This window comes from Trichosurus vulpecula, chromosome 7, assembly GCF_011100635.1.
Source record: "Trichosurus vulpecula isolate mTriVul1 chromosome 7, mTriVul1.pri, whole genome shotgun sequence".
Taxonomy (NCBI): Eukaryota; Metazoa; Chordata; class Mammalia; order Diprotodontia; family Phalangeridae; genus Trichosurus; species Trichosurus vulpecula.
The window spans coordinates 267,476,031-267,497,551 of NC_050579.1; the positions used below are offsets into that span (position 1 = coordinate 267,476,031).

Genomic DNA, 21,521 nt, shown 5'->3' on the forward strand with positions numbered 1-21,521 from the left:
TTTCTTTACATGTAATTGGAAAAAATAAAATACTATCAAATTTTTAAAAATGAGGGAGACGTGGGGTTATTTGTAGGTTGCTAGAAGGATAAGAACCAGTAAATAAGATGAAGTTAAAAAGAGATAGAGTTGGCAAGAAGGACCACCTCAGCTTCTGAGACTAATGCAAAAGAGAGAAATAAGAGATGATACTATGCCAACATAAAGTATGGATTTGAAGAAAAGGAGCTTGACATTCCCCAAACCCATGGCTGACTGCCTCAGCACAGGTACCTTGGAAAAATCAGCAACAAGTTTCTCTTATAAGGGACTTATATTCAAGATATAAAAAGAACCGATTCAAACTTATAAAAGCCATTCCCTATCAGATTGAAGAAAAGATATGAACAGGCAGTTTTCAGAGGAAGAAATCTCTAGGCTTTCAACAATCACACTTTAAAAATACTTTAAAATCATTAATAGACTCATACTATAGATTTGACAGAATTCTTCATATAGTTTAGCTATGAAGAGCAAAATGAGCAGAACAAAGAGAACACTATATAAAGAAACAGCAATATTATTTTAAGAATGACTTTGGGCAAATATTTTGACTATTGTAAATACCCAAAATAATTATAAAGAACATATAAAGCCACTATCTGTTAGGGGCGCTCTGGACCTGGGCCCCCCAGAGGGTAGTGAGACGCCAGGGAGTCTGGACCTGCTGACGCGGCGGTGCCTGTGTGGCTTCCACCACGTCAGTACCGGGGCGGCTCTTACAGGAGGAGCTCCACCCTCGGGGAGGAACTGGGGAGGAGCCAACCCGAAACACCCAATATAAGGCGCTCCCCAGAGAGGGTCAGTGGGATTTGTGTGAGATTTCTGGTACGCCATGCAATAAAGCTGCTTGTTGACTCCGGCGTACTGCCTGGTGATTCTCCTCTCGCATCCCCCGAGAGGAGCCGGAGACGTCCGAAGACCCGAGGGCAGGGTGAGTGATAGGTGGTAGTCGGGGAGTACGGGGTGCCAAAGTGGGGCACATCCCGTCCGGCCGCCGACAACTATCTACATCCAAAGAACTGAGAAATAGATATAGAGAATAGTGGTACAATATAAGGGCGCTAACTCTAGCGTCAGAGAATCTCAGTTAAACTCCACATTTGACATGCACTACCTGTAACCCTGGGCAAGTCACTTAACCTCCCTAGGCTTCCGTTTCCTCATCTGTTCAAGTGAGCAGGGTTGAAGCTAGTTGGCCTCTGAGGTCCCTTTCAGCTCTTGATTTAAATAAGTGAACTACCATTCATCTGAAACCAAGTGGGGAAAGGAAATAGACCCAAAAAAATAGCAAGGGATGGCCTGGAAAATATTCTCACTCATTTTTTCTGGACTGTCTCTTTCCCCAGAAGGTATAATTTTGATACCTTCAACCCCATTTTGAAAGAGACAGACAACAACAACTCCAAGGCTCAAACTTTATTCCCGATGCGGGACAGGTTCTTTTTTCTCCCCATTTTGAGATACATTTCTATTCCAGGGAGACAGTCCCATTACCCTCCACCCACTTTTCACCTTTTCAGCAAGGAGAAAGAAACGAGGAGTTTGGGAAGATACGATGAATGCTTTGTGCAACACCCTCCCCTCTCTCCCCTCCCCATCCTTCCTGTCATTACAGGGAATAACTTCTCCCCTGCACTTTTAGCAATCATTCTGTTATTCCCCCTGCCCCTCCAAAAAAAAAAATAACACTGTCACTTTAAAAAAAGGATCCTGAGCTCAGGGACTGGGGTGGGGGTGTAAATGGTGTAAATGTCACACAAGCAGTTGTGACAGTCACTACTGCTTCTGCTGCATAGCCTCCTTCCGAGCCGCATCCTGTAGTAGCTGGGTGTCAACCTCATCGGCTGGCAGCTGCACATATCTGACTACAGAGCCCCGGATAAAACAGTTCTTCACAGAGAGCTAGATGGAAAGACAAAGAAGAGGGCCAATTTTCACTGAGAAGCCTCTTTCACAGGCCCTACTGCAGCCTCTCCCCTTATTCACCCTCTCCAACTCACCATATGAGGATATTTTTCTGGGTCTGTAACACTAATATCTGTTAGTTTGATATTGAGATACTAGATAAGGGAGGAGAGAGACATATCATTAAATTGAAATCAGGACCCAAGCATCTAGCTTCACCTCCCCGCTCCTCCCTTCCACCCCTCCTGTTCACACTCTCCTCAAGGACCCCGATATGAGGCCCCTTCTTTCTCACCTGGTCCACAGAGTGCAGGGTCCCGCATATGCTGTGAAGGGAGAAGGAGGATTGCATTGTTTAGAACCGAAGTCAGCACAGGCAAAGCAAGGTCCTTCCTAGGGGCACCACCTTCCATCCCATTTCATGCCTGAATTCATACAATCACCAAATGGGTCCATGCCAGACTGTGTTTTCTTTTTTTGACTGATAAATCAAGAAAGCTATAGATGTTGTTCACTTCAATTTTAAGGAAGCATTCATTCCACAAAATCTCTCCTGCTATTCTTGTGTAAAGACAACAGACGATAATTCTACACCGGCTTGGAAGCAGCTCCTTAGCAATGTTTGGCCATGTTATCCAGTATCTTGGATAAAGGCATAGAAGGCATGCTTACTACACTTACGAATGCCAAGAAGTTAGGGGGAATAATTAGCAGACTAAATGACAAAGTAAGGATTATATGTATTGAAGGAAAGTATCTTTACAAGGCGGGTCTTTAGACCAAATTCACTGAAACTTAAAATGGCCATCAAATTTTGTACAAATCAACTTTAGAAGCACAAGACAGGGATGGGGCGCTAGATGAAAAAAAAATAGTCTAAATGGCCAAAGGCTCGGTGCACATCATCCTTGGACAGCAAACCACGGTGCCAGGACAAGGAAACAGCAGTCTCCGTGCCCGTTCAGACTACACAAATGGAAAAGGGTGCTGAATTATGGGTAACCACACGTTGGAAGGACATTCATTGATAAGCTAGACTGGGCATTCAGAGGAAAGGATCCAGATAATTAAGAACTCAAAGTTTATGCCATGATCAGTTAAATAAATGGGGGTATTTAAAAACCCAAACAAGAGGAGACTTACAGGTGGGGATATAACAACTAATTAAGATTTGAAGGGCTATAATGGAGATTAACCTTGTTCTAATTTGCTCTAGGACAGAACTGGGAGAAAGTTGCAGAGGGACAAAGTGAAATTTATACAAGGAAAAACTTAGCATGTCAGAGGCACCCAAAAGTGGACCCTGGAAGAAGTGAGATGCCTTCCCAGGAAGTCTTTGAGCTGGACCCCCATCTGTACGGTGCCTTACAACACACCTGATTCCTGTTCAGGTAGCTAGTCTGTGGTCCCGTCCATATTTTGGATCCTGTGCTTTTCCATCCTCTTTCCTTTGCTCCTTCTTCTAATCTATTACTACTACTCTGTATCACACAGCCATGCTCAAAAGTCTCGTTTAATGGTCCTCGATAGGAAGAAAACCTTTTAAAGTGTGCCTTGTTATATCAAGCCTTCTTTTGGCACCTATACGACAGCAAAGGACTGGACTTATGAGGAAGACTATTGGTGGGTCTCTTTCACCCAACATGCCTTAGGAGTTCCCTATTAAAGTAAAAACATCCCTGAGCATAGCCCGAGCTTAAGCCCTTGAGAGCATGGATCTTATGTAAATGCTCAGTGAGGGTGTTACACAGAAATCACACACAACAACTAGGCAGGATACACCAGAAGGTAAGAAGGAAGTGGGGTGAGGGTGGGGCGGCAAGACAAGATATATTTTACTCTCTTCGAAATTTTACCTAGGACTCACGCTGTCCTTTATGTAGACCTTACTCTCCAACCCCAACCTCCATGCTACTAAAATTTTTGCTTAATAGCAAAAATGTCAAGTCAACAAATTCTCATCCATATGATCAATCAATCAGCAAACATTTATATTAAATGCTTACAATGTGCTTGGCATTGTGCTAAGCTCTAGGGATACAAAGATAGGGAAAACAGTTCCTGTTCTTAAGGAGCTTACATTCTAGTGAGGGAGACAACATGGGAAATGCACAGGTAAAGCAAGATACAAAGTATAAGGAAGACAATCTTGGAGGGGAAGGCTCTGGAAAGGTTTCCTCCAAAGATGGGATCTGTGTGAGCTCTTGAAAGAAGCCAGAATTGGAGGCGAGGAGAACATTTGGGGAATGCTGGACTGCCAATGCAAAGGCACCCACAGAGGAGATTCTGGAGTGAAGATCCAGTAGGCCAGAACTGCTAGACTGTAGAGTTCTTGGAAAAGGTATTATGTAGGAAGACTAGAGAGGTAGGAAGGGGGCACATTGTAGAGAGCTTTAAATTTTAAAGAAAGAATTTTCTATATGGTCCTGAAGGTAACAGAAAGTCACTTGAGTTACATGGGGGGTGGGGCAAAGGAAGGACACCACAAAATTACATGATTAGACCCGAACTTCAGGAATATAATTTTTGGTAGCTCTGTGAAGGATGGATTGGAGTGGGGAGTGACTTGAGACAAAAGTCAGCAAGCAGACCAGAATGGCTAAACTGTAAAATTCACAATGTGTAGGAAGACTGGAGAGGGAAGAAGGGGCTAGGTGGCAAAGACTTTTAAATGTCAAACAAAGGACTTTCTATATAGGATCCTAGAGTTAACAAGAAGCCTCTGGAGTTTGGGGAAGGAGGGGGTATAATGGTCAGACCTGTACTTTAAGAAAATCACTTGGGTAGTTGTGTTGCAGGACGGATTGGAGTGAGAAGAGACCTGAGACAGAGGTGAATTAGAAAGCTACTGAAGTAGTTCAGGCATGAGCTGATGAGGGCCTAACCAAGTTTAAACTCTTTGCCAGCTGGACCCGATTGGCCGTCTTCTGAAAACACTGGCTCATCGACCTTCTGCTCACAGTTTCACCTGGAATCCCTTCTCCATGCCTATCCAAATTCTACCCATCTCTCACGGTCCAAATCCCCAGGCTACCATTCCTCTTCACCTCTATCTTTCCTGAGCTCCTTCGGAACACATTTCATAGATCTTATCATCTAGCACCTGGTAACACATGTTGTTTGGTACTCTTCCTGAATTTCTCCCTTTTGCAAGAATTACATCCCCATCCAGACTGTAAAGCTTAGAAGCGGGAATGACGTCCTGCACTCTTGTATCCTGCGCCCAGTGCCCACTGCAGAGCGCAATCACACCACGTTAATTAGGAAGCCCCTTTTCTCAGAACTCCGGCAATCCGGCAAAGCTGCTTTCTGCCTTTGTGCGGGAAGACTCCTCGTTTGCTCCTGTGCGCCTTATTACCTCAGGTCATTCTTGAGTTCCACGACCACATCCTTTCCCACAAGCGACTTGAAGAAGGAATAGAAGAGCTGAGAGAAGGCAAAAGGGGAAAATAAGTCACGAAGCGGGGCAGAGGCGCGCTGACCACCCGTCTACATGCCCTCTACGGGTGAATTCCTTCCAGAACCTCCATTTGGGGGAGGCGGCCAGCTCAGCCGTCCCTCCTTTTCTGGACCCCCATCCTCGCCCCTTCTGCTCTCCTTTTATGGGGAGTGTTCCAGGATTAGGACGGACGCTTTCCGCTTATGTTTTTGTCGGTGATTAGCACAGAGCCTGGCACGTAGTGAGCACGCCGTTCACGCTTGTTCAGTGACTGGCTGAGCCCGGATCCGGCCCAATTGGGTAGGGATGGGAAAGAACTCTAGACCTAAGACTCCTAATTCGGCAGCGCCAGTTACTAGCTGTGTTATCTCGGTCAAATAAAGCCCAATCACCCCACCATCTCTATGTCCGTTCCTGCCGCACAATTTTACGTCCTGCGGTTCTGGCTCTAAGGTTCTTTCCAGGGCATCATCCTTTGTCTTCTCTCTACCCCCTCCCCCTCCCCACCTCCCATCAGGGGTAAGACCCTCCCCTTAAGACTTAAAATAATGGGCTGGAGACCTCTCAATGACTCATTTTGCAGAGCGTCCCAAAAGCCTCACTGCTGTTTTGGACTAAAACTTGTGGGACACCGCGTACTTTGGGGGAGAGGGGTGTCCACAGCGGCCAGAGCGCGAGACAGGAGTCAGGAAGGCCTGAGTTCAAATCTTGCCTGGCTGTGTGACCATCGAGTCACTGCCTCACTTCCTCATCTGTAAAATGGGGCTCCTCCAGGCGCCCATCACGCGGGCTAACCCACGTAAAGCGCTCTCTACGCGGGCCAGCTGTTATTGCGCATCGACAATTCATTCAACAACGCACGCGGCCGGAGATCCCGCATCTGGGGACCAAAGGGCGCGTGGTACCGGGAGGAGGCTTAACCCTTTAACGTAAGCGGGGCAGAAACTGAGGCCCGGAGAGGCGGCGGCAGGGGCTGGGGCTCGAACCCCGGGCTCTCCGCACTGCCCGACCCCGCACCCTTCCCAGTTTCCCCGGGGGGGGAGGAGGCGTTGGTCGGGAGGCGGGGCGGGGCCCCTCCCTCCCCCGCGCCCCCTAACCTAGTCAGCGGTCTCCGCGGGAAGCGGTACCCCGTCTATGACGTCACGGCTCCTACCATGGTCCTCGCGCCGCGGCTCGGGTCCGGGAGAGGAGGCGGGGCGGCCTGGCCGGGGTTGCGGGGCGGTGTGGGCCGCGTGAGCCGATCGCTGCCACCCGAGTCCGAGCCCAAGGCTCGCGGGCGCGGGGTGAGGGGTGAGGGGTGAAGGCGAGTGCGCACGCGCGGCGGGGAGCGGAAGGCGCGAGAAGGCGCGAGCCGGTAAGGGAGAGGCGCCGGACTGAGCTCCCGGAGCCGCGGCCAGCAGAGAAAGGGAAGAGTTCGGAACCTGAGCGTGGAGACTTTGAGGCTGGGCGGAGCTTATATCCTCTCACCCCGTCCAGAGTCTCACTGCGCAGGCGTCGCTTGGGGCAAGGGGGCTGGGGTCTCGGAGTTTGTCCCGTGCGCTGCAGCCAGAAAGGTGCGGGCGGTGTGGGGAGAAAAGCATCTGCTGACAACATTCGCTCAACGTCCATGTGCCTGCTGTATGTGAGGCACGGAACCCAAAGACAGAGCTCCCATCTAACCTTCGCGAGAATCCTGTGAGATGGACAGTGCAAGGACTAACCCCACTTTAGAGATGGGGAAACGCGCCGGAGAGCTTTTGTCTTGCACCAGCTCGGACGGCTTAGTAATGGCAGAGCTGAGATTCTAAAACACAGTCTGGGATCTTCCCATCATAACTGGGTGACCCGTCTGTAATAGTTCACTTTTACGAAAAATAAAAAGAATGATAATCTCCAAGGTTCTGTCGTGGAGCTTATTCTCCCTCCATACTATCACATCGGCTCCTGTGGATTCAATTATCATCTCTATGCTGATGACTGATTTCCTAAATTTACTTAACCCAGCCCTAACCCCTAACCTCTCCTGACCTCCAGTTTCCCGTCTCCACGGTCTATGGGACCCCTCAAAATAAATGTCCAATTTATTTTTTTTAAACAATGTCTTTTTTTTTTAAACCACCATAATTTTCCCCAGTGTATTTTCCTCTCTTTTTCTTAGAGAGCCATTTCATGTAACAAAAAGTATTTTTTCTTTCTTAATAGTACTTTCTTCCAATTATACATAAAGATAGTTTTCAATATTTTTATAAGATTTTGAGTTCCAAATTTTTCTCTCCCCCCAACCTCCCCCTTTCTCTCCTCTTTCCCCAAGAAAGCAAGCCATCTGATATAGGTTATACATGTACAATCATGTTAAACATATTTCCATGTTAGTCATTTTGTGAAAGAAGAATTAGACCAAAAGGGGAAAACCACGGGAATGATAGAACAAAAAACAAAGTGAAAATAGTACACTTCAATCTGCATTCAGACTCTGTAGTTCTTTCTCTCCATGTGGATAGCATTTTCCATCACAAGTCTTTTGGAATTGTCTTGGATCATTGTGTTGCTGAGAAGAGCTAAGTTTATCATGGTTGATCATCCTACAATGTTGCTGTTACTGTGTACAATGTTCTTCTGGTTCTGCTCACTTCACTCAGCATCAGTTCATCTAAGTCTTTCCAGGTTTTTCAAAGTCTGCCTGCTCATCATTTCTTATAGCACAATAGTATTCCATTACATTCATGTGCCACAACTTGTTCACCCATTCCCCAATTAATGGGCATCTCCTCAATTTCCAGTTCTTTGCCACCACAAAAATTCTTTGTTGCTATGAATATTGTTATACATGTGGGTCCTTTTCCCTTTTTTATGACTTCTTCGGGATACAGACCTTATAGTAGCATTATTGGATCAAAGGGTATGCACAGTTTGATTGCCCTTTGGGCAAAGTTCCAAATTGCTCTCTAGAATGGTCAGATCAGCTCACAACTCCACCAACAAGGCATCAGTGTTCCAATTTTCCAACATCTTCTCCAACATTTATCATTTTCCTTTTCTCTCATATTAGCCAATCTGATAGGTATGAGGTGGTACCTCAAAATTGTTTTAATTTGCATTTCTCTCCCCAGTAGTGATTTACAACATTTTTTCATATGACTATAGGTACCTTTAATTTTTCATTTGAAAACTGCCTGTTCATATCCTTTGACCATTTATCAATTGGGAATGACTTGTATTCTTATAAATTTGACTCGGTTCTCTATATAGTTGAGAAATGAGGCGTTATCAGAAACACACTGAGAAAATTGTTTCCCAGCTTTTGCTCTCCTTCTAATCTTGGTTACATTGGTTTTGTTTGTGCAAAACCTTTTTAATTTAATGTAATCAAAATTATCCATTTTGCATTTCATAATGTTCTCTATCTCATTTGGTCATAAATTCTTCCCTTCTCCATAGATTGACAGGTAAACTATTACTTGTTCCCCTAATTTCCTGATGGTATCATGCTTTATGTCTAAATCATGGACCTATTTTGACCTTGCCTTGGTATAGGGTGTGAGATGTTGGTCTATGCCTACTTTCTGCCATACTAACAAATAGTATTCTTTTTAAAGACGAAAAGAGGGAAAAGTCAAAATAACTGATTAGTCTGAAAAGATACACTTGTAGACTTCTCACCTCTTTGCAAAAATAGGTTGGAAGTGTCTTCTCATATCTTTTCTTTCAAGCCATACCTTTTCTTTATAATTTTGAAATATTTACTTTTTTTGTGGTTGTTAATAGTTCACATTTATATGAATTTCAGAGTTTATAAAGTCCTTTCTGCTGAAGGGTCTGAATCTCTCCCTTATCCATTTGCTATGATGAATAGTACCCTGAGATTCAGGAAAAGCACATGGAATTGATTTCATGAGACAATTGAGATGTCTATTGAGTCCTGTAGGAGAAAATCAGCATATGCTAACTTTTCAGTCATAGTGAGGAGATTTTTGTACTAGTATTCTCTCTTTGTTGGTCCCCATCCAACATGACCCTATGTTAAAACCTCTAAAATAGCCAAGAGTTCTTCCAACCCTCACATTTCATAACCAGTGTGATGGGACAGTTTTGTAGGACTGTTCTACATGTCCTTAGCTCTTCTCACTCTTTGCCTTCTCAAACATTCATGTGTCACAGACAGGAGCACAATAAGACCCATTTATAGATGTACTTTCCATGTCACACATATTTAGCCAAACATATAATATATTAATATTCATCTGATTAGTGGGAGTCATGCTTTTGGTTTTGTGCATGTACAGTAATAAAGACAGATTGAACTGAACTGTCTTCACTCTCACCTTTCTCCACTTGTGACCAACTGCCAGCAGGTCTCTATAGAGATTCCTCTCTTTGAATAAATGATGTACTCTTCACAGGTCTGCAAACTCTGGTTGCCTTAATCCCACTGAGCAGTTTCTGTCTATCAGGAACTTGTGAGCCCACAGCTTTTCCTCTGATAAAGACCAAGTTAAAAAGCCATAAAAAAGCATAATCTTCTACTACTGGTATCCCAATTGCTAAGATTCTCTCTCCCCAAACTTCCTTATATTTAACTTGTTTGCATAGATTTGTATTCATTAACTTTGGTTTTGCTGTGTGTATTTCTATATAGACTTGCCTCCCCCTCCTCCATTAAAATGTATGCTCTTAGAAGCAGGAACAATATATTCATTTTTAATTCTTGGGTCTAGCACAATGCCTGGCCCATAGTAGGTGATTAATACTTGATTCAAAACTCCCAAAATTGTGTGCTGAAGGCTCTTTTTATTCTATTTATTTTGGTTGTCAGCCTCTTCGTGCCACTTTGGCTCACTAAATTCACCAGAAGGTCAATCATCATCATCATTCATCATCATGATGAAATTAGTCCTCTTCAAAAACAAAGGAGAAAATAGCATTTACCTTGGTGATCACATCAGCTCCTGTGGATTCAATTATCATCTCCATGTTGATGATTCCTAGATCCTATTTATCCAGCCCTACTACCCTCTCTCCTGACCTCCAGTTTCTCATCTCCAACTGTCTATTGGATATCCTAAAATAGATGTCCAGCAGACATCTTAAACTCAAAATCATGTCCAAAATGCAATTCATTATCTTCCTTCCCCTGCACCCAAGGCCTCCCCTCCTCCTAATTCTGTCTTACTGGTGAGAGCACCATCATCTTCCCAGTTAGCCAGACTTACCACCTAGGTATCATCCTTGATTCCTCATTCTCTCACCCTCCATATCCAATTTGTTGACAGGTCCTGTTGATTTTATCTTTATAACCTCACTTGTAGATGCCCCCTTCTCCTTTTACCCTGCCACCATTCTAGGCCAGATCCTTTTCACCTCATGCCTGCATTATTACAATAGCCTGCTCGATGGTCTCCCTGCCTTGTCTCTCCCCACTCCAGTATATCCTCCATTCATTTGTCAAATTGATCTTTCTGAATAATAGGCCTGACCATGTTATGCCTTTACCACACCTCCATTCAAGAAACTTCAGTGGCTCCCTATCACCTCCAAGATATAAAAACTTCTATTTGACTCTCAAAAGTCCTCCATTACTTGGCCCCCATCCTATTTTTCCGATCTTCTTACACTTTACTCATCTCCACTTACTCTTCAATCTAGTGATATGGCCTCCTTGCTCTTCCTTGAACAAGAGAATCCCTACTGCTAGTATGCCTGGAATGCTCTCCTTCCTCAATTTCCCTTTCTGGCCTCCTTTGAGTCCCAGCTAAAATCCCACCTTCTACAAGAAACTTTGGCTCCCTTAATGCTAGTGCCTCTCCTCTGATATATCACAGTTGTTTGTATGTTGTCTCCCCTGTTAAACTATGAGCTAGTACAGAGCAGTGTCTGTGTTTCTGTTTTTGCTATGCCTTTCTTAGTATCCCCATTATTTAGCGCTGTGCTGGGTCCCTATTGAGTGCGTAATAAATGCTATTGCTGCTGGACATGGAGCAAACTAAGGGGGACAACTCCCCCACTGTTGCTGAGTCTTAAGGAGTCAGAAAAACAAAATTGAGGAGGGAGCATATTCTAATCATTGAGTATACTTTATTTGAATGCTTGGAGAGGTAGAAGATATGTCAAGTTTGAGGAACAAGTAAGTAATCCAATTTTGCTATAACAGAGCATATGAAGGGAAGTAATGTGAAATAAGGCTGGGAAGCTAGAATGGAGTCAGCTTGTTGGGAATCGTAAATGAAGTAGTTTGCATTTTATCCTCAAGGCAATAGGGAGTCACTGAAGGTTTCTGAAATGGAGAGTGTCACAACCAGACTTTTGCTTTTTTTTTTTTTTTTTAAATTATTGTAAGACAGAAAGGATTGAAAACAAGAAGACTATTTAAGAGGCTGTTACAACAATACAGGTGGGAGGTGATAAGACCTGAACTATGGTTGTTGTAGCTGTATGAGAGTACAGAAGTATGAATGTGAGATCCAGAAACAGAATGGACATGACTTGGTAACTTAATTGGGGATATGGGGAGTAAGGAAGAGCGAAGAATCTAGAATGACTGCAAGGTTTCCAATCTGGGTGGCTAGAAGTATTATAAGGCACTTCAACTGAAATAGGAAAGTTTAGAGGACACTTGGGTTGGGGAGTGGCTAGAAGTAAGGGATGACTTCTTTTTTGAACACACTGAATACGAGAGATGCTGGTAGCATATTTGGATATATACATTCCACAGGGAGTTGGCATACTGGAGTTCTAGCAAGAGATTTGGGCTGGGTTTACAGATTTGGGAATTATCAGTTTAGAAATGAGTAAATTCATAGAAGCAGATGAAATCTCCAAAAGAGTACATGCAGAGAGAAAAGAGAAAAGAGGGCCTAGAACAGTATTGGGAAGCTTTGATTAGAGTATAAAACAGAAGATAATCCAGCAAAGGACATACAGTGGTCAGAGAAGAGAAACAGGAGAGTGCAATATCATGGCAATATTTAGAAGTAGGTAGTCAATAATAAGCATTAAAAACTGCAGAGAGGTCAATGAGGATGAAAATTTAAAAAAAATTGGACTTAAATCTTGGCTTCATTAGTCCTGTGACCTTCCGTGACCACCCTTAGCAATCGGACACAAGACATACATTCATAGCAGTCTTTCTCATGATAACCAGGTACCTACTCAGAGCCCCAAAATATCACACATTATTTCCTTTAAGCATGAATTTATTGAGTAATAAACAATTCAATCTCCCTGGATGGAAAAGAAAATCCAGGGCTAGATTAAAAATAAACAAATTCAAATTCACCTAACTAGTCCAACAAGGGCCTTGCTCTCTAAGAGTATTATTCCAGTGTCCAAAAACAGGATTGTGAGATGTGGAAATGGAGAAGTAATCACCAAAATCCTTCTAGCAGGGTCAAGAGCAATTGAGATACAAGTGAGGTCAATTGGGAAGGCACAACTGGTACTGGGGGGAAGGGGTTACATGTGGGCTAGGGGCTCCTCAGGGCCCTCTAATCCCATGTGCAGGAGGCTATTAATCCACTTCCTCAATAGTAGGGCCAGAGTGGGGTCCTTTTGGAGGAACATACCCACAAGTGCCCCCCATGCCTCCCCCAGCTCCCTGGTAGAGCCTGGTGATGATAGGGTTACACACCTGCTCTAATTCTTTCCTCTTATGCTCATACTCATCCTTCTCAGCTAGCTGATTGGACTCCAGCCAGGAAAGGACCTCTTGGCATTTATCTAGCACTTTTTTCTTGTCCTCTTCACTGATCTTTCCCTTCAAGCTTTCCTCACTCACTGCATTCTTCATGTTGAAAGCATAGGATTCTAGGGCATTTTTAGCAGCAACTTTCTCCCTCTGGGCCTCATCTTCCGATTTATATTTTTCTGCATCATGCACCATTTGCTCAATCTCTTCCTTGCTGAGGCGCCCTTTATCATTAGTGATGGTGATCTTGTTGGCTTTGCCTGTGCTCTTATCCATAGCTGTGACATTGAGAATTCCATTGGCATCAATGTCAAAGGTCACTTCAATCTGGGGGACACCTCGAGGAGCAGGAGGGATGCCACTCAGGTCAAAACGACCCAGGAGGTTGTTGTCTTTGGTCATGGCCCGTTCTCCTTCATACACCTGGATCAGGACACCTGGCTGGTTGTCAGAATAGGTGGTGAAAATCTGGGTCTGCTTGGTGGGGATGGTGGAGTTGCGTTTGATCAGTGCTGTCATCACACCTCCTGCTGTCTCCAGCCCCAGGGAAAGTGGTGCCACATCCAGCAGCAACAGGTCCTGCACTTTCTCTGATTTGTCACCCATCAGAATGGCTGCCTGCACTGCTGCTCCATAGGCCACAGCCTCATCAGGGTTGATACTCTTGTTCAGGTCTCTGCCATTGAAAAAATCTTGCAGTAGTTTCTGCACCTTGGGGATTCTGGTAGAGCCACCCACAAGGACAATGTCATTAATTTTTGCTTTGTCCATCTTGGCATCTCTCAAGGCTTTCTCTACAGGCTCCAGGGTCCCCCGGAACAGATCTGAGCACAACTCTTCAAACCTTGCCCTAGTGACAGAAGTATAAAAGTCAATGCCTTCAAATAAGGAGTCAATCTCAAGGTTGGCTTGGGTGCTAGAAGACAAGGTTCTCTTAGCTCTCTCACAGGCTGTTCGAAGTCTTCTCACAGCACGCTTGTTCTGGCTGATATCCTTCTTATGTTTTCGCTTGAATTCCTCAATGAAGTGGTTTACTAGTCGGTTGTCAAAGTCCTCCCCACCTAGGTGGGTGTCTCCAGCAGTGGCTTTCACCTCAAAAATCCCTTCATCAATGGTGAGAATGGAGACATCAAAAGTGCCCCCACCTAGGTCAAAGATCAGGACATGTCTTTCTCCCTGACTCGCTTTATCTAGGCCATAAGCAATGGCAGCTGCTGTAGGTTCATTGATGATTCTCAGCACATTGAGGCCAGCAATCACCCCAGCATCCTTGGTGGCCTGGCGTTGAGAGTCATTAAAATAGGCTGGGACAGTGATGACAGCATTGGTGACTGCATGGCCCAAGTAGGCCTCGGCAGTCTCCTTCATCTTGGTCAACACCATGGAGGAGATCTCTTCAGGGTAGAAGGCCTTGTTCTCACCTTTGTAGGACACTTGAACTTTAGGCTTGCCCCCATCATTTATCACCTGGAAGGGCCAGTGCTTCATATCAGACTGCACCACCGAATCTCCAAATTTGCGGCCAATTAGCCTTTTGGCATCAAAGACTGTGTTCTGGGGGTTCATGGCCACCTGGTTTTTGGCCGCATCCCCAATAAGTCTCTCTGTGTCTGTGAAGGCCACATAGCTGGGAGTGGTGCGGTTGCCCTGGTCATTGGCAATGATCTCCACCTTGCCATGCTGGAACACCCCCACGCAAGAGTAGGTGGTGCCCAGGTCGATGCCAATGGCAGTACCTTTGGCAGACGACATGACTCCTTCCCACAAGCTCTGGGAAGGCTAAAGGATGGGTCCCTGTCAGGATGACTATTGGGCACGGTTACAAACAGGACCTCCCCGGGTGGGGGTTGGGAGATGTTTTCCTTTCTCTGAGTAACACCTGGGGAGGGGCCCGGCCTGTCTCCCTGCACCCGGTCCTACCAGTTTTTTCCAGAACCAGCGTCCCTTTTGGCAGGTTCAGTTCACTTTTCTTTGGGGGGGAAGGGGAGCGGGCAAAGCTCGGGCTAGGGGTCTACGGTGGGGGTCACCCTCTCGGGAGGGCCTAGCTCCGCCCCTCATGAACGTCCGGCCCCTATCCTAAGCTCTCACCCCACCCCTTCTCGTTTCAACCAATTACGGCCCTAAGGTGCACCTGAAGAGTCCTCTTCCCTGGCACCCTGCCTCCACAACGTTCGCAACGGTCTGAACCGCACGTCCCGCCTCTTTCGGACAGGGCCGACCAATCACGATCCCCATAAGCCCCACCCTCCCGCCCATCTCTCCTTGTCTGCCCTGCCCAAGGCCCCGCCTCCCTCCCAGGGCGCTGGTTCAGGTCCTTCTCAGGAACGTTCGGGCACTTTCTCTGTCTCAGTCAGCCGCCCCGCCCCCAACGTCCAATCAGAATCTCCCACAGCCTCTCCCCCCCCGGCCCCGCCCCTTCGTTCTGACTTCGGTCTAGAATTTCCTGCGCCTTTCAAACGCGCAATAAAGTTGCGGTCGTTAACGTAAACAAAGCCCCAGCCGCTCCATAGGCCAAGTGACGCAGCAAACACGAAACTCCCTTAATCCATTTGATTCTCATTCTCAAACCGGGGAGTGAGCCGCCGGCCCGTTGCCATGGTAAAGACGAGCAGTGGGTGGCACCCGAATCGGCCGTCCACACCTTACGTAAGAGTCCTCCCCTGTATTCTCTCCCGCCCCCAAGCTCGTAATTCCCAGGAACACCCAGAAACATCCCGAAAGTTCTGAAGCGGGGCGGGACGTCTGCGATCATTGGTTGGAGTTGTTTTGGGGGCGGGCCTGAGCGCCTAGAGGCCTCATCCAGGGCGAGAAATCCCTGGAAAATTCTTGAACGGGAGGGGGAAAGGGAGGGGCACACCGCCCCATGAGCGCTGTGATTGGCTGAGACATGCGAAAAGGTGGGTCCTTAGGAGAATATATAAATACTGAGCCCTGCAGCGGCTTCTGACAGCTTGCGAACTGGAGAAACTGCGCCACAGAAGTTTCTGATTTCTCACGGGAGATCGCGACTCCAAGACGCCCGCGACACAGGCAGAATCGTAGCCTCCTGGAAGATCCCGAGTTAAGGAGCGTTCTTCCGGGTCTCCTGCGCTCCGGCAACAGGAACAGGTTGTGTGCGTGCCGTGCCTGCGGTTTCCTGGGCTGAGCTTCAGAACCAGAGTTCCGGAGAAATTCCCAAGATGTCGTCTGCCAAAGCTACCGCCATTGGCATCGACCTGGGCACCACCTACTCTTGCGTGGGGGTGTTCCAGCATGGCAAGGTGGAGATCATTGCCAATGACCAGGGCAACCGCACCACTCCCAGCTATGTGGCCTTCACAGACACAGAGAGACTTATTGGGGATGCGGCCAAAAACCAGGTGGCCATGAACCCCCAGAACACAGTCTTTGATGCCAAAAGGCTAATTGGCCGCAAATTTGGAGATTCGGTGGTGCAGTCTGATATGAAGCACTGGCCCTTCCAGGTGATAAATGATGGGGGCAAGCCTAAAGTTCAAGTGTCCTACAAAGGTGAGAACAAGGCCTTCTACCCTGAAGAGATCTCCTCCATGGTGTTGACCAAGATGAAGGAGACTGCCGAGGCCTACTTGGGCTACTCCATCACCAATGCTGTCATCACTGTCCCTGCCTATTTTAATGACTCTCAACGCCAGGCCACCAAGGATGCTGGGGTGATTGCTGGCCTCAATGTGCTGAGAATCATCAATGAACCTACAGCAGCTGCCATTGCTTATGGCCTGGACCGGTCTGGTAAGGGTGAAAGAAATGTCCTCATTTTTGACCTGGGTGGGGGCACTTTTGATGTCTCCATTCTCACCATTGATGATGGGATTTTTGAGGTGAAAGCCACTGCTGGAGACACCCACCTGGGTGGGGAGGACTTTGATAACCGAATGGTGAACCACTTCGTTGAGGAATTCAAGCGAAAACATAAGAAGGATATCAGCCAGAACAAGCGTGCTGTGAGAAGACTTCGAACAGCCTGTGAGAGAGCTAAGAGAACCCTGTCTTCTAGCACTCAAGCCAGCCTGGAAATTGATTCATTGTTTGAGGGTATTGACTTCTACACATCCATTACCCGTGCTAGGTTTGAAGAATTGTGCTCAGATCTGTTCCGGGGGACCCTGGAGCCTGTAGAGAAAGCCCTGAGAGATGCCAAGATGGACAAGGCTCAGATCCATGACATTGTCCTTGTGGGTGGCTCTACCAGAATCCCCAAGGTGCAGAAACTACTGCAAGATTTCTTCAATGGCAGAGACCTGAACAAGAGTATCAACCCTGATGAGGCTGTGGCCTATGGAGCAGCAGTGCAGGCAGCCATTCTGATGGGTGACAAATCAGAGAAAGTGCAGGACCTGTTGCTGCTGGATGTGGCACCACTTTCCCTGGGGCTGGAGACAGCAGGAGGTGTGATGACAGCACTGATCAAACGCAACTCCACCATCCCCACCAAGCAGACCCAGATTTTCACCACCTATTCTGACAACCAGCCAGGTGTCCTGATCCAGGTGTATGAAGGAGAACGGGCCATGACCAAAGACAACAACCTCCTGGGTCGTTTTGACCTGAGTGGCATCCCTCCTGCTCCTCGAGGTGTCCCCCAGATTGAGGTGACCTTTGACATTGATGCCAATGGAATTCTCAATGTCACAGCTGTGGATAAGAGCACAGGCAAAGCCAACAAGATCACCATCACCAATGATAAAGGGCGCCTGAGCAAGGAAGAAGTGGAAAGAATGGTACAAGATGCAGAGAAGTATAAAGCTGAGGATGAGGCCCAGAGGGAGAAAGTTTCTGCCAAGAATGCTCTGGAATCTTATGCTTTCAACATGAAAAGTGCAGTGGAAGATGAAGGCCTGAAGGGCAAGATTAGTGAGGAAGACAAGAGAAAGGTGCTGGAGAAATGCCAGGAGGCTATTTCTTGGCTTGATGCCAACCAGCTGGCTGAGAAAGAAGAGTTTGAGCATAAGAGGAAGGAGTTGGAGCAGGTGTGTAACCCTATCATTACAGGTCTTTACCAGGGAGCTGGGGGTCCCCCTGGGGGAAGTTGTGGGCCTCAGTCTCAGCATTCAAGCTCTGGAACAGGCCCCACTATTGAAGAGGTGGACTAAATGTACTCTTTCTTCCACCACTGGACTATGTCACACTTCTGAGATTCTAGGAATTTGGGGAATTTTTGCTTTCATTTCGATTTTCCTCCTTTAATATATATAATATATAATCATTATGAAATATAATTATAGCCCTCTGTTCTTTTAATAAGTGTTTCATTTTTTCTTGTCCCTTTCCCAAACTCAGGAGTGAATCAACACTGCCTCCTCTGTTTGTCTTGCTGTGTAGTGCACTTGTTCATAACAAATATTTTCTATTTTTATTTTCAGTAGTTAATGGCTTAGAACACTGGAAAAATAAACTATCAAAATGAATCACTAGTGTCTGTCTTTTTTTAAAAATCTTATTCTGCCTAATTAGCAACACCTGTGGATTAAGGGTTTGGGTGAAGTCAGAATGAGATTACGTAAAACAGGGTTTTTAGTAAGAGCAATTTCCGAGGGAAGGGTATAACGAGTTTGGTGAGGGGAAGTTGTCTAGTTTGTGGGTAGGTTAAATAGATAAATCTGGATTTGGAAGAAGGTGGGGAGGAATGGGATCTTTGCTGATAAAAGACCTTAAGTAGAAAGAGAGGGCAAAAAGATTTTAGGACTGTACACTGAATGACCACAGTGTAGAGAGCCCTGGGACTGAAAGGTGGCCCCCTTCCTTACAGGCAATACAAGAATGGCCTCCAGTGGATGACAAAAAAAAACATTAAAAACTTGAGGGAAGTGACATCTGAGGGAGCATGGGACCCAGAACTACAAGAACACAGAAAAAATTCTTCTCAATTTACCTGATCCTAAGATTCCCTAACCACTAGTTTTCCTGATAAGTTCGGTCAAAGTACCCAAAGTTTTAGGTGCTTGGTTAGTGGAGAGGAAGGAGGATGTCAGTAAATTCCTAAATAACAGAAACTATCATGGATTTAGAATTTGCAAGGGAACTTAAAAGTCAGTTTATACAACTGCTTGCTCATTATGCAGGTGTTGGGCAGTAGAGCTAGGATTTTAGCTCACATTCTTTGACTGCACCACAATTTCTTTAACCATAAGAGTCCTGGGACACAACCCTGGAGGGATGAATTACATTTATCATGGGATGATAGGAAGTATCCCTATCGAGCTTCTGGCTGAAAAGACAGGACTAGAAAAGCACATTGTGAGCTGGGGTAACAGAGGTAGAAGTTATCAGTTGTCTGGGTCAGGAGTAGTTCTTAAAATTGGGAACCCGTGAGCCGAAGTTTCCACTGTACCTGTAGCCAAGATCTCAACCATAGAGGAGCTAGGAAACACAACCTTCTTCAAGTTAGGACATGCTCACTGGATTTCCCTACAAGCTAGTTAGGCTGGATCAAGGGCTGTGCATATCAAGGCCTCCATAACTTTCAATTCCAATCTAATTTTATAGGAAAAATCTGAGCATTCCCATGAATAAATGTATTTGGTTGCATTTCCTGTGTGTCTTCTTGTGTGTATCTATTGATACACTGTGCCTCCTGGTACCAGTGTGTTTATTTATCAGTACTTCAGTATGTATGTAGATATTTATTTCCAGGGCCAAGCCCACTTAAAGCCTTTTAATTCAAAAAAGTTTAGAAAAATCTTGTTTCTGTAGATAGAATTATTCAGTTGAATACAGCATGAAGTACTGAATATTGTATTGCAATGTCATTACTATTTAATATAAAACATCTACAGTGTATGGAATTCTGTACTAAGTACCATGGAGGAATGGACAAAAAAAAAAAAATAGGAGACACTTTCTGTCCAGACAGAATAAAGAAGAAAGACCCAGGCAGCTAAAAAGGCATAAGGCTTAGGGCATGTTTCTGTTTTATTGAAATCTCTCTCTCTATCCAAAATTATTGTCATCCCACTTTGCTCCTTGAGAACAAAGATATTTGTCATCCAAAGGTTGGCCACTTGGCCATAAATGGCAGTGATAACCTATCAAACTATTTCACAGAAAATATACACTCAAGGATTAAAACTACAATTGCTAAAGTTTTCATTATTAAGTCTACTGGCTAGGGGTCCACAGCCTTTCAAAAGTGAAGTGCTACCTCAATCCCTTATTTTCTTGGGTTTAGCTGTAGTGACAAAAGGGAGGGGATAGGCCAGTGCCATTGGAAACCCCAGCTCAAAAAATCTGGGGAGATATTTCATCAATTAGAAATTTGGGTTAATAAATATATTTTTTTTAAAGTTTAAAAATTTTTAAAATAAGTACTTCTTTTAAAACAAAAGTAGTCCCTCAGAAAACAGAGCCTATCAATCATTAACTTTTAGGAAAAAGTCATTAGTAAATCTCTTTTTCCTTACATATGTTGTTAAACATGATTATTAGATTCTTGAGCCAGCCAATAACTCAAAATGTAGATGAACTGTAATGCTGCAGAATCTAACCACTGGGTTTCTATGGGAAAATATATATGAGGTTTTCCTGTTTGGGTTATAACTAAAAATGAATCTCTTATAGCCATAATTGTAAAAAGGCATTTTCTTTGTCCTCACCAATCAAGCCATATGAAGGAACTCCAAACTTTAAGCCATTGACTAGCTCCTTTGCATCTTAGAGGAAGGGAGGAGGGCTTCAGTGGAACCAAGGGGTAGAGACTAGAAAGGTAATGGAGAGTGGTAGGGTGCTCCACTGTGAGAAAGAGCCAATGATGGTTGTGTCGGGGAAGAATAGGAAAATCACAAGATCATAAAAATAGAGCTGAAAGGACCTCAGGAATCGTCTGGAACAGCTTTGTTACAGAGGAGAGGAGAATTCCTGTGGCCGAATACTGAAGGGTCACAGAACATGGTGTAATGGAAAAGTACAGGAATGAGGCAAAAGACCTGGGTCCTCGTCCTAGCTCTGCCACTAGCTTGCTAGGTGACCTCAGGCAGGCCTCTTTTCTCTATAAAATGAAGGTAGTTTATATGATTTCTATGGTCCCATTGTTCTCTGACATTCTTTGATTCAGAATGTTCGTATGCCAGATCCACTTAATTTAGAGGCCTTCCTCCCTTTGATTCAGCAATACCACTATTAGGTCTGTATCCCAAAGAGACCATAAGAAAGGGAAAAGGACTTACATGTACAAAAATATTCATAGCAGCTCTTTTTGTGGTGGCAAAGAATTGGAAATCGAGGGGATGCCCATCAATTGGGGAATGGCTGAACAAGTTGTGGTATATGAATGGAATGGAATATTACTGTTCTATAAGAAATGATGGACAGGCAGATTTCAGAAAAAACCTGGAAAGACTTACATGAACAGATACTGAGTGAAACGAACCAGGAGAACATTGTACAATGTAAAAGCGACACTGTACGATGATCAACTATGATGGACTCAGCTCTTCTCAGCAATACGATCATCAGAGACAA

The 21,521-nt window shown here is 45.2% G+C and overlaps 3 protein-coding genes across 3 annotated transcripts; 1 reads left to right on the forward strand and 2 right to left on the reverse strand.

The window, feature by feature from the left end:
* Window positions 1-1,443: 1,443 nt before the first annotated feature.
* LSM2 (LSM2 homolog, U6 small nuclear RNA and mRNA degradation associated) lies at window positions 1,444-6,785 on the reverse strand. The gene is made up of 5 exons (XM_036766004.1): window positions 6,540-6,785; window positions 5,306-5,373; window positions 2,243-2,273; window positions 2,043-2,102; window positions 1,444-1,944 (listed from the first exon to the last, which is right to left on the reverse strand). The coding sequence occupies exons 1-5, from the start codon at window positions 6,540-6,542 to the stop codon at window positions 1,819-1,821; spliced, it is 288 nt and encodes a 95-aa protein (XP_036621899.1). The 5' UTR covers window positions 6,543-6,785; the 3' UTR covers window positions 1,444-1,818.
* A 5,761-nt stretch (window positions 6,786-12,546) lies between these two features.
* Window positions 12,547-15,360, reverse strand: HSPA1L (heat shock protein family A (Hsp70) member 1 like). Its single transcript, XM_036766938.1, has one exon. The coding sequence runs from the start codon at window positions 14,796-14,798 to the stop codon at window positions 12,870-12,872; it is 1,929 nt and encodes a 642-aa protein (XP_036622833.1). The 5' UTR covers window positions 14,799-15,360; the 3' UTR covers window positions 12,547-12,869.
* A 152-nt stretch (window positions 15,361-15,512) lies between these two features.
* LOC118856191 (heat shock 70 kDa protein 1A) lies at window positions 15,513-18,472 on the forward strand. The gene has a single exon (XM_036766334.1). The coding sequence runs from the start codon at window positions 16,226-16,228 to the stop codon at window positions 18,155-18,157; it is 1,932 nt and encodes a 643-aa protein (XP_036622229.1). The 5' UTR covers window positions 15,513-16,225; the 3' UTR covers window positions 18,158-18,472.
* The last annotated feature ends 3,049 nt before the right edge of the window (window positions 18,473-21,521 follow it).

Excerpts from the sequence above, each read along its gene's own strand:
- LSM2 (XM_036766004.1), bottom strand. Across the intron at positions 2,274-5,305 it reads GAACTCAAGAATGACCTGAG|CATATGCGGGACCCTGCACT; the intron begins GTAATAAGGCGC and ends CTCCCTTCACAG. Across the intron at positions 2,103-2,242 it reads CCCTGCACTCTGTGGACCAG|TATCTCAATATCAAACTAAC; the intron begins GTGAGAAAGAAG and ends TCCCTTATCTAG.
- HSPA1L (XM_036766938.1), bottom strand. The coding sequence starts at position 14,798 with ATGTCGTCTGCCAAAGGTACTGCCATTGGCATCGACCTGGGCACCACC.
- LOC118856191 (XM_036766334.1), top strand. The coding sequence starts at position 16,226 with ATGTCGTCTGCCAAAGCTACCGCCATTGGCATCGACCTGGGCACCACC.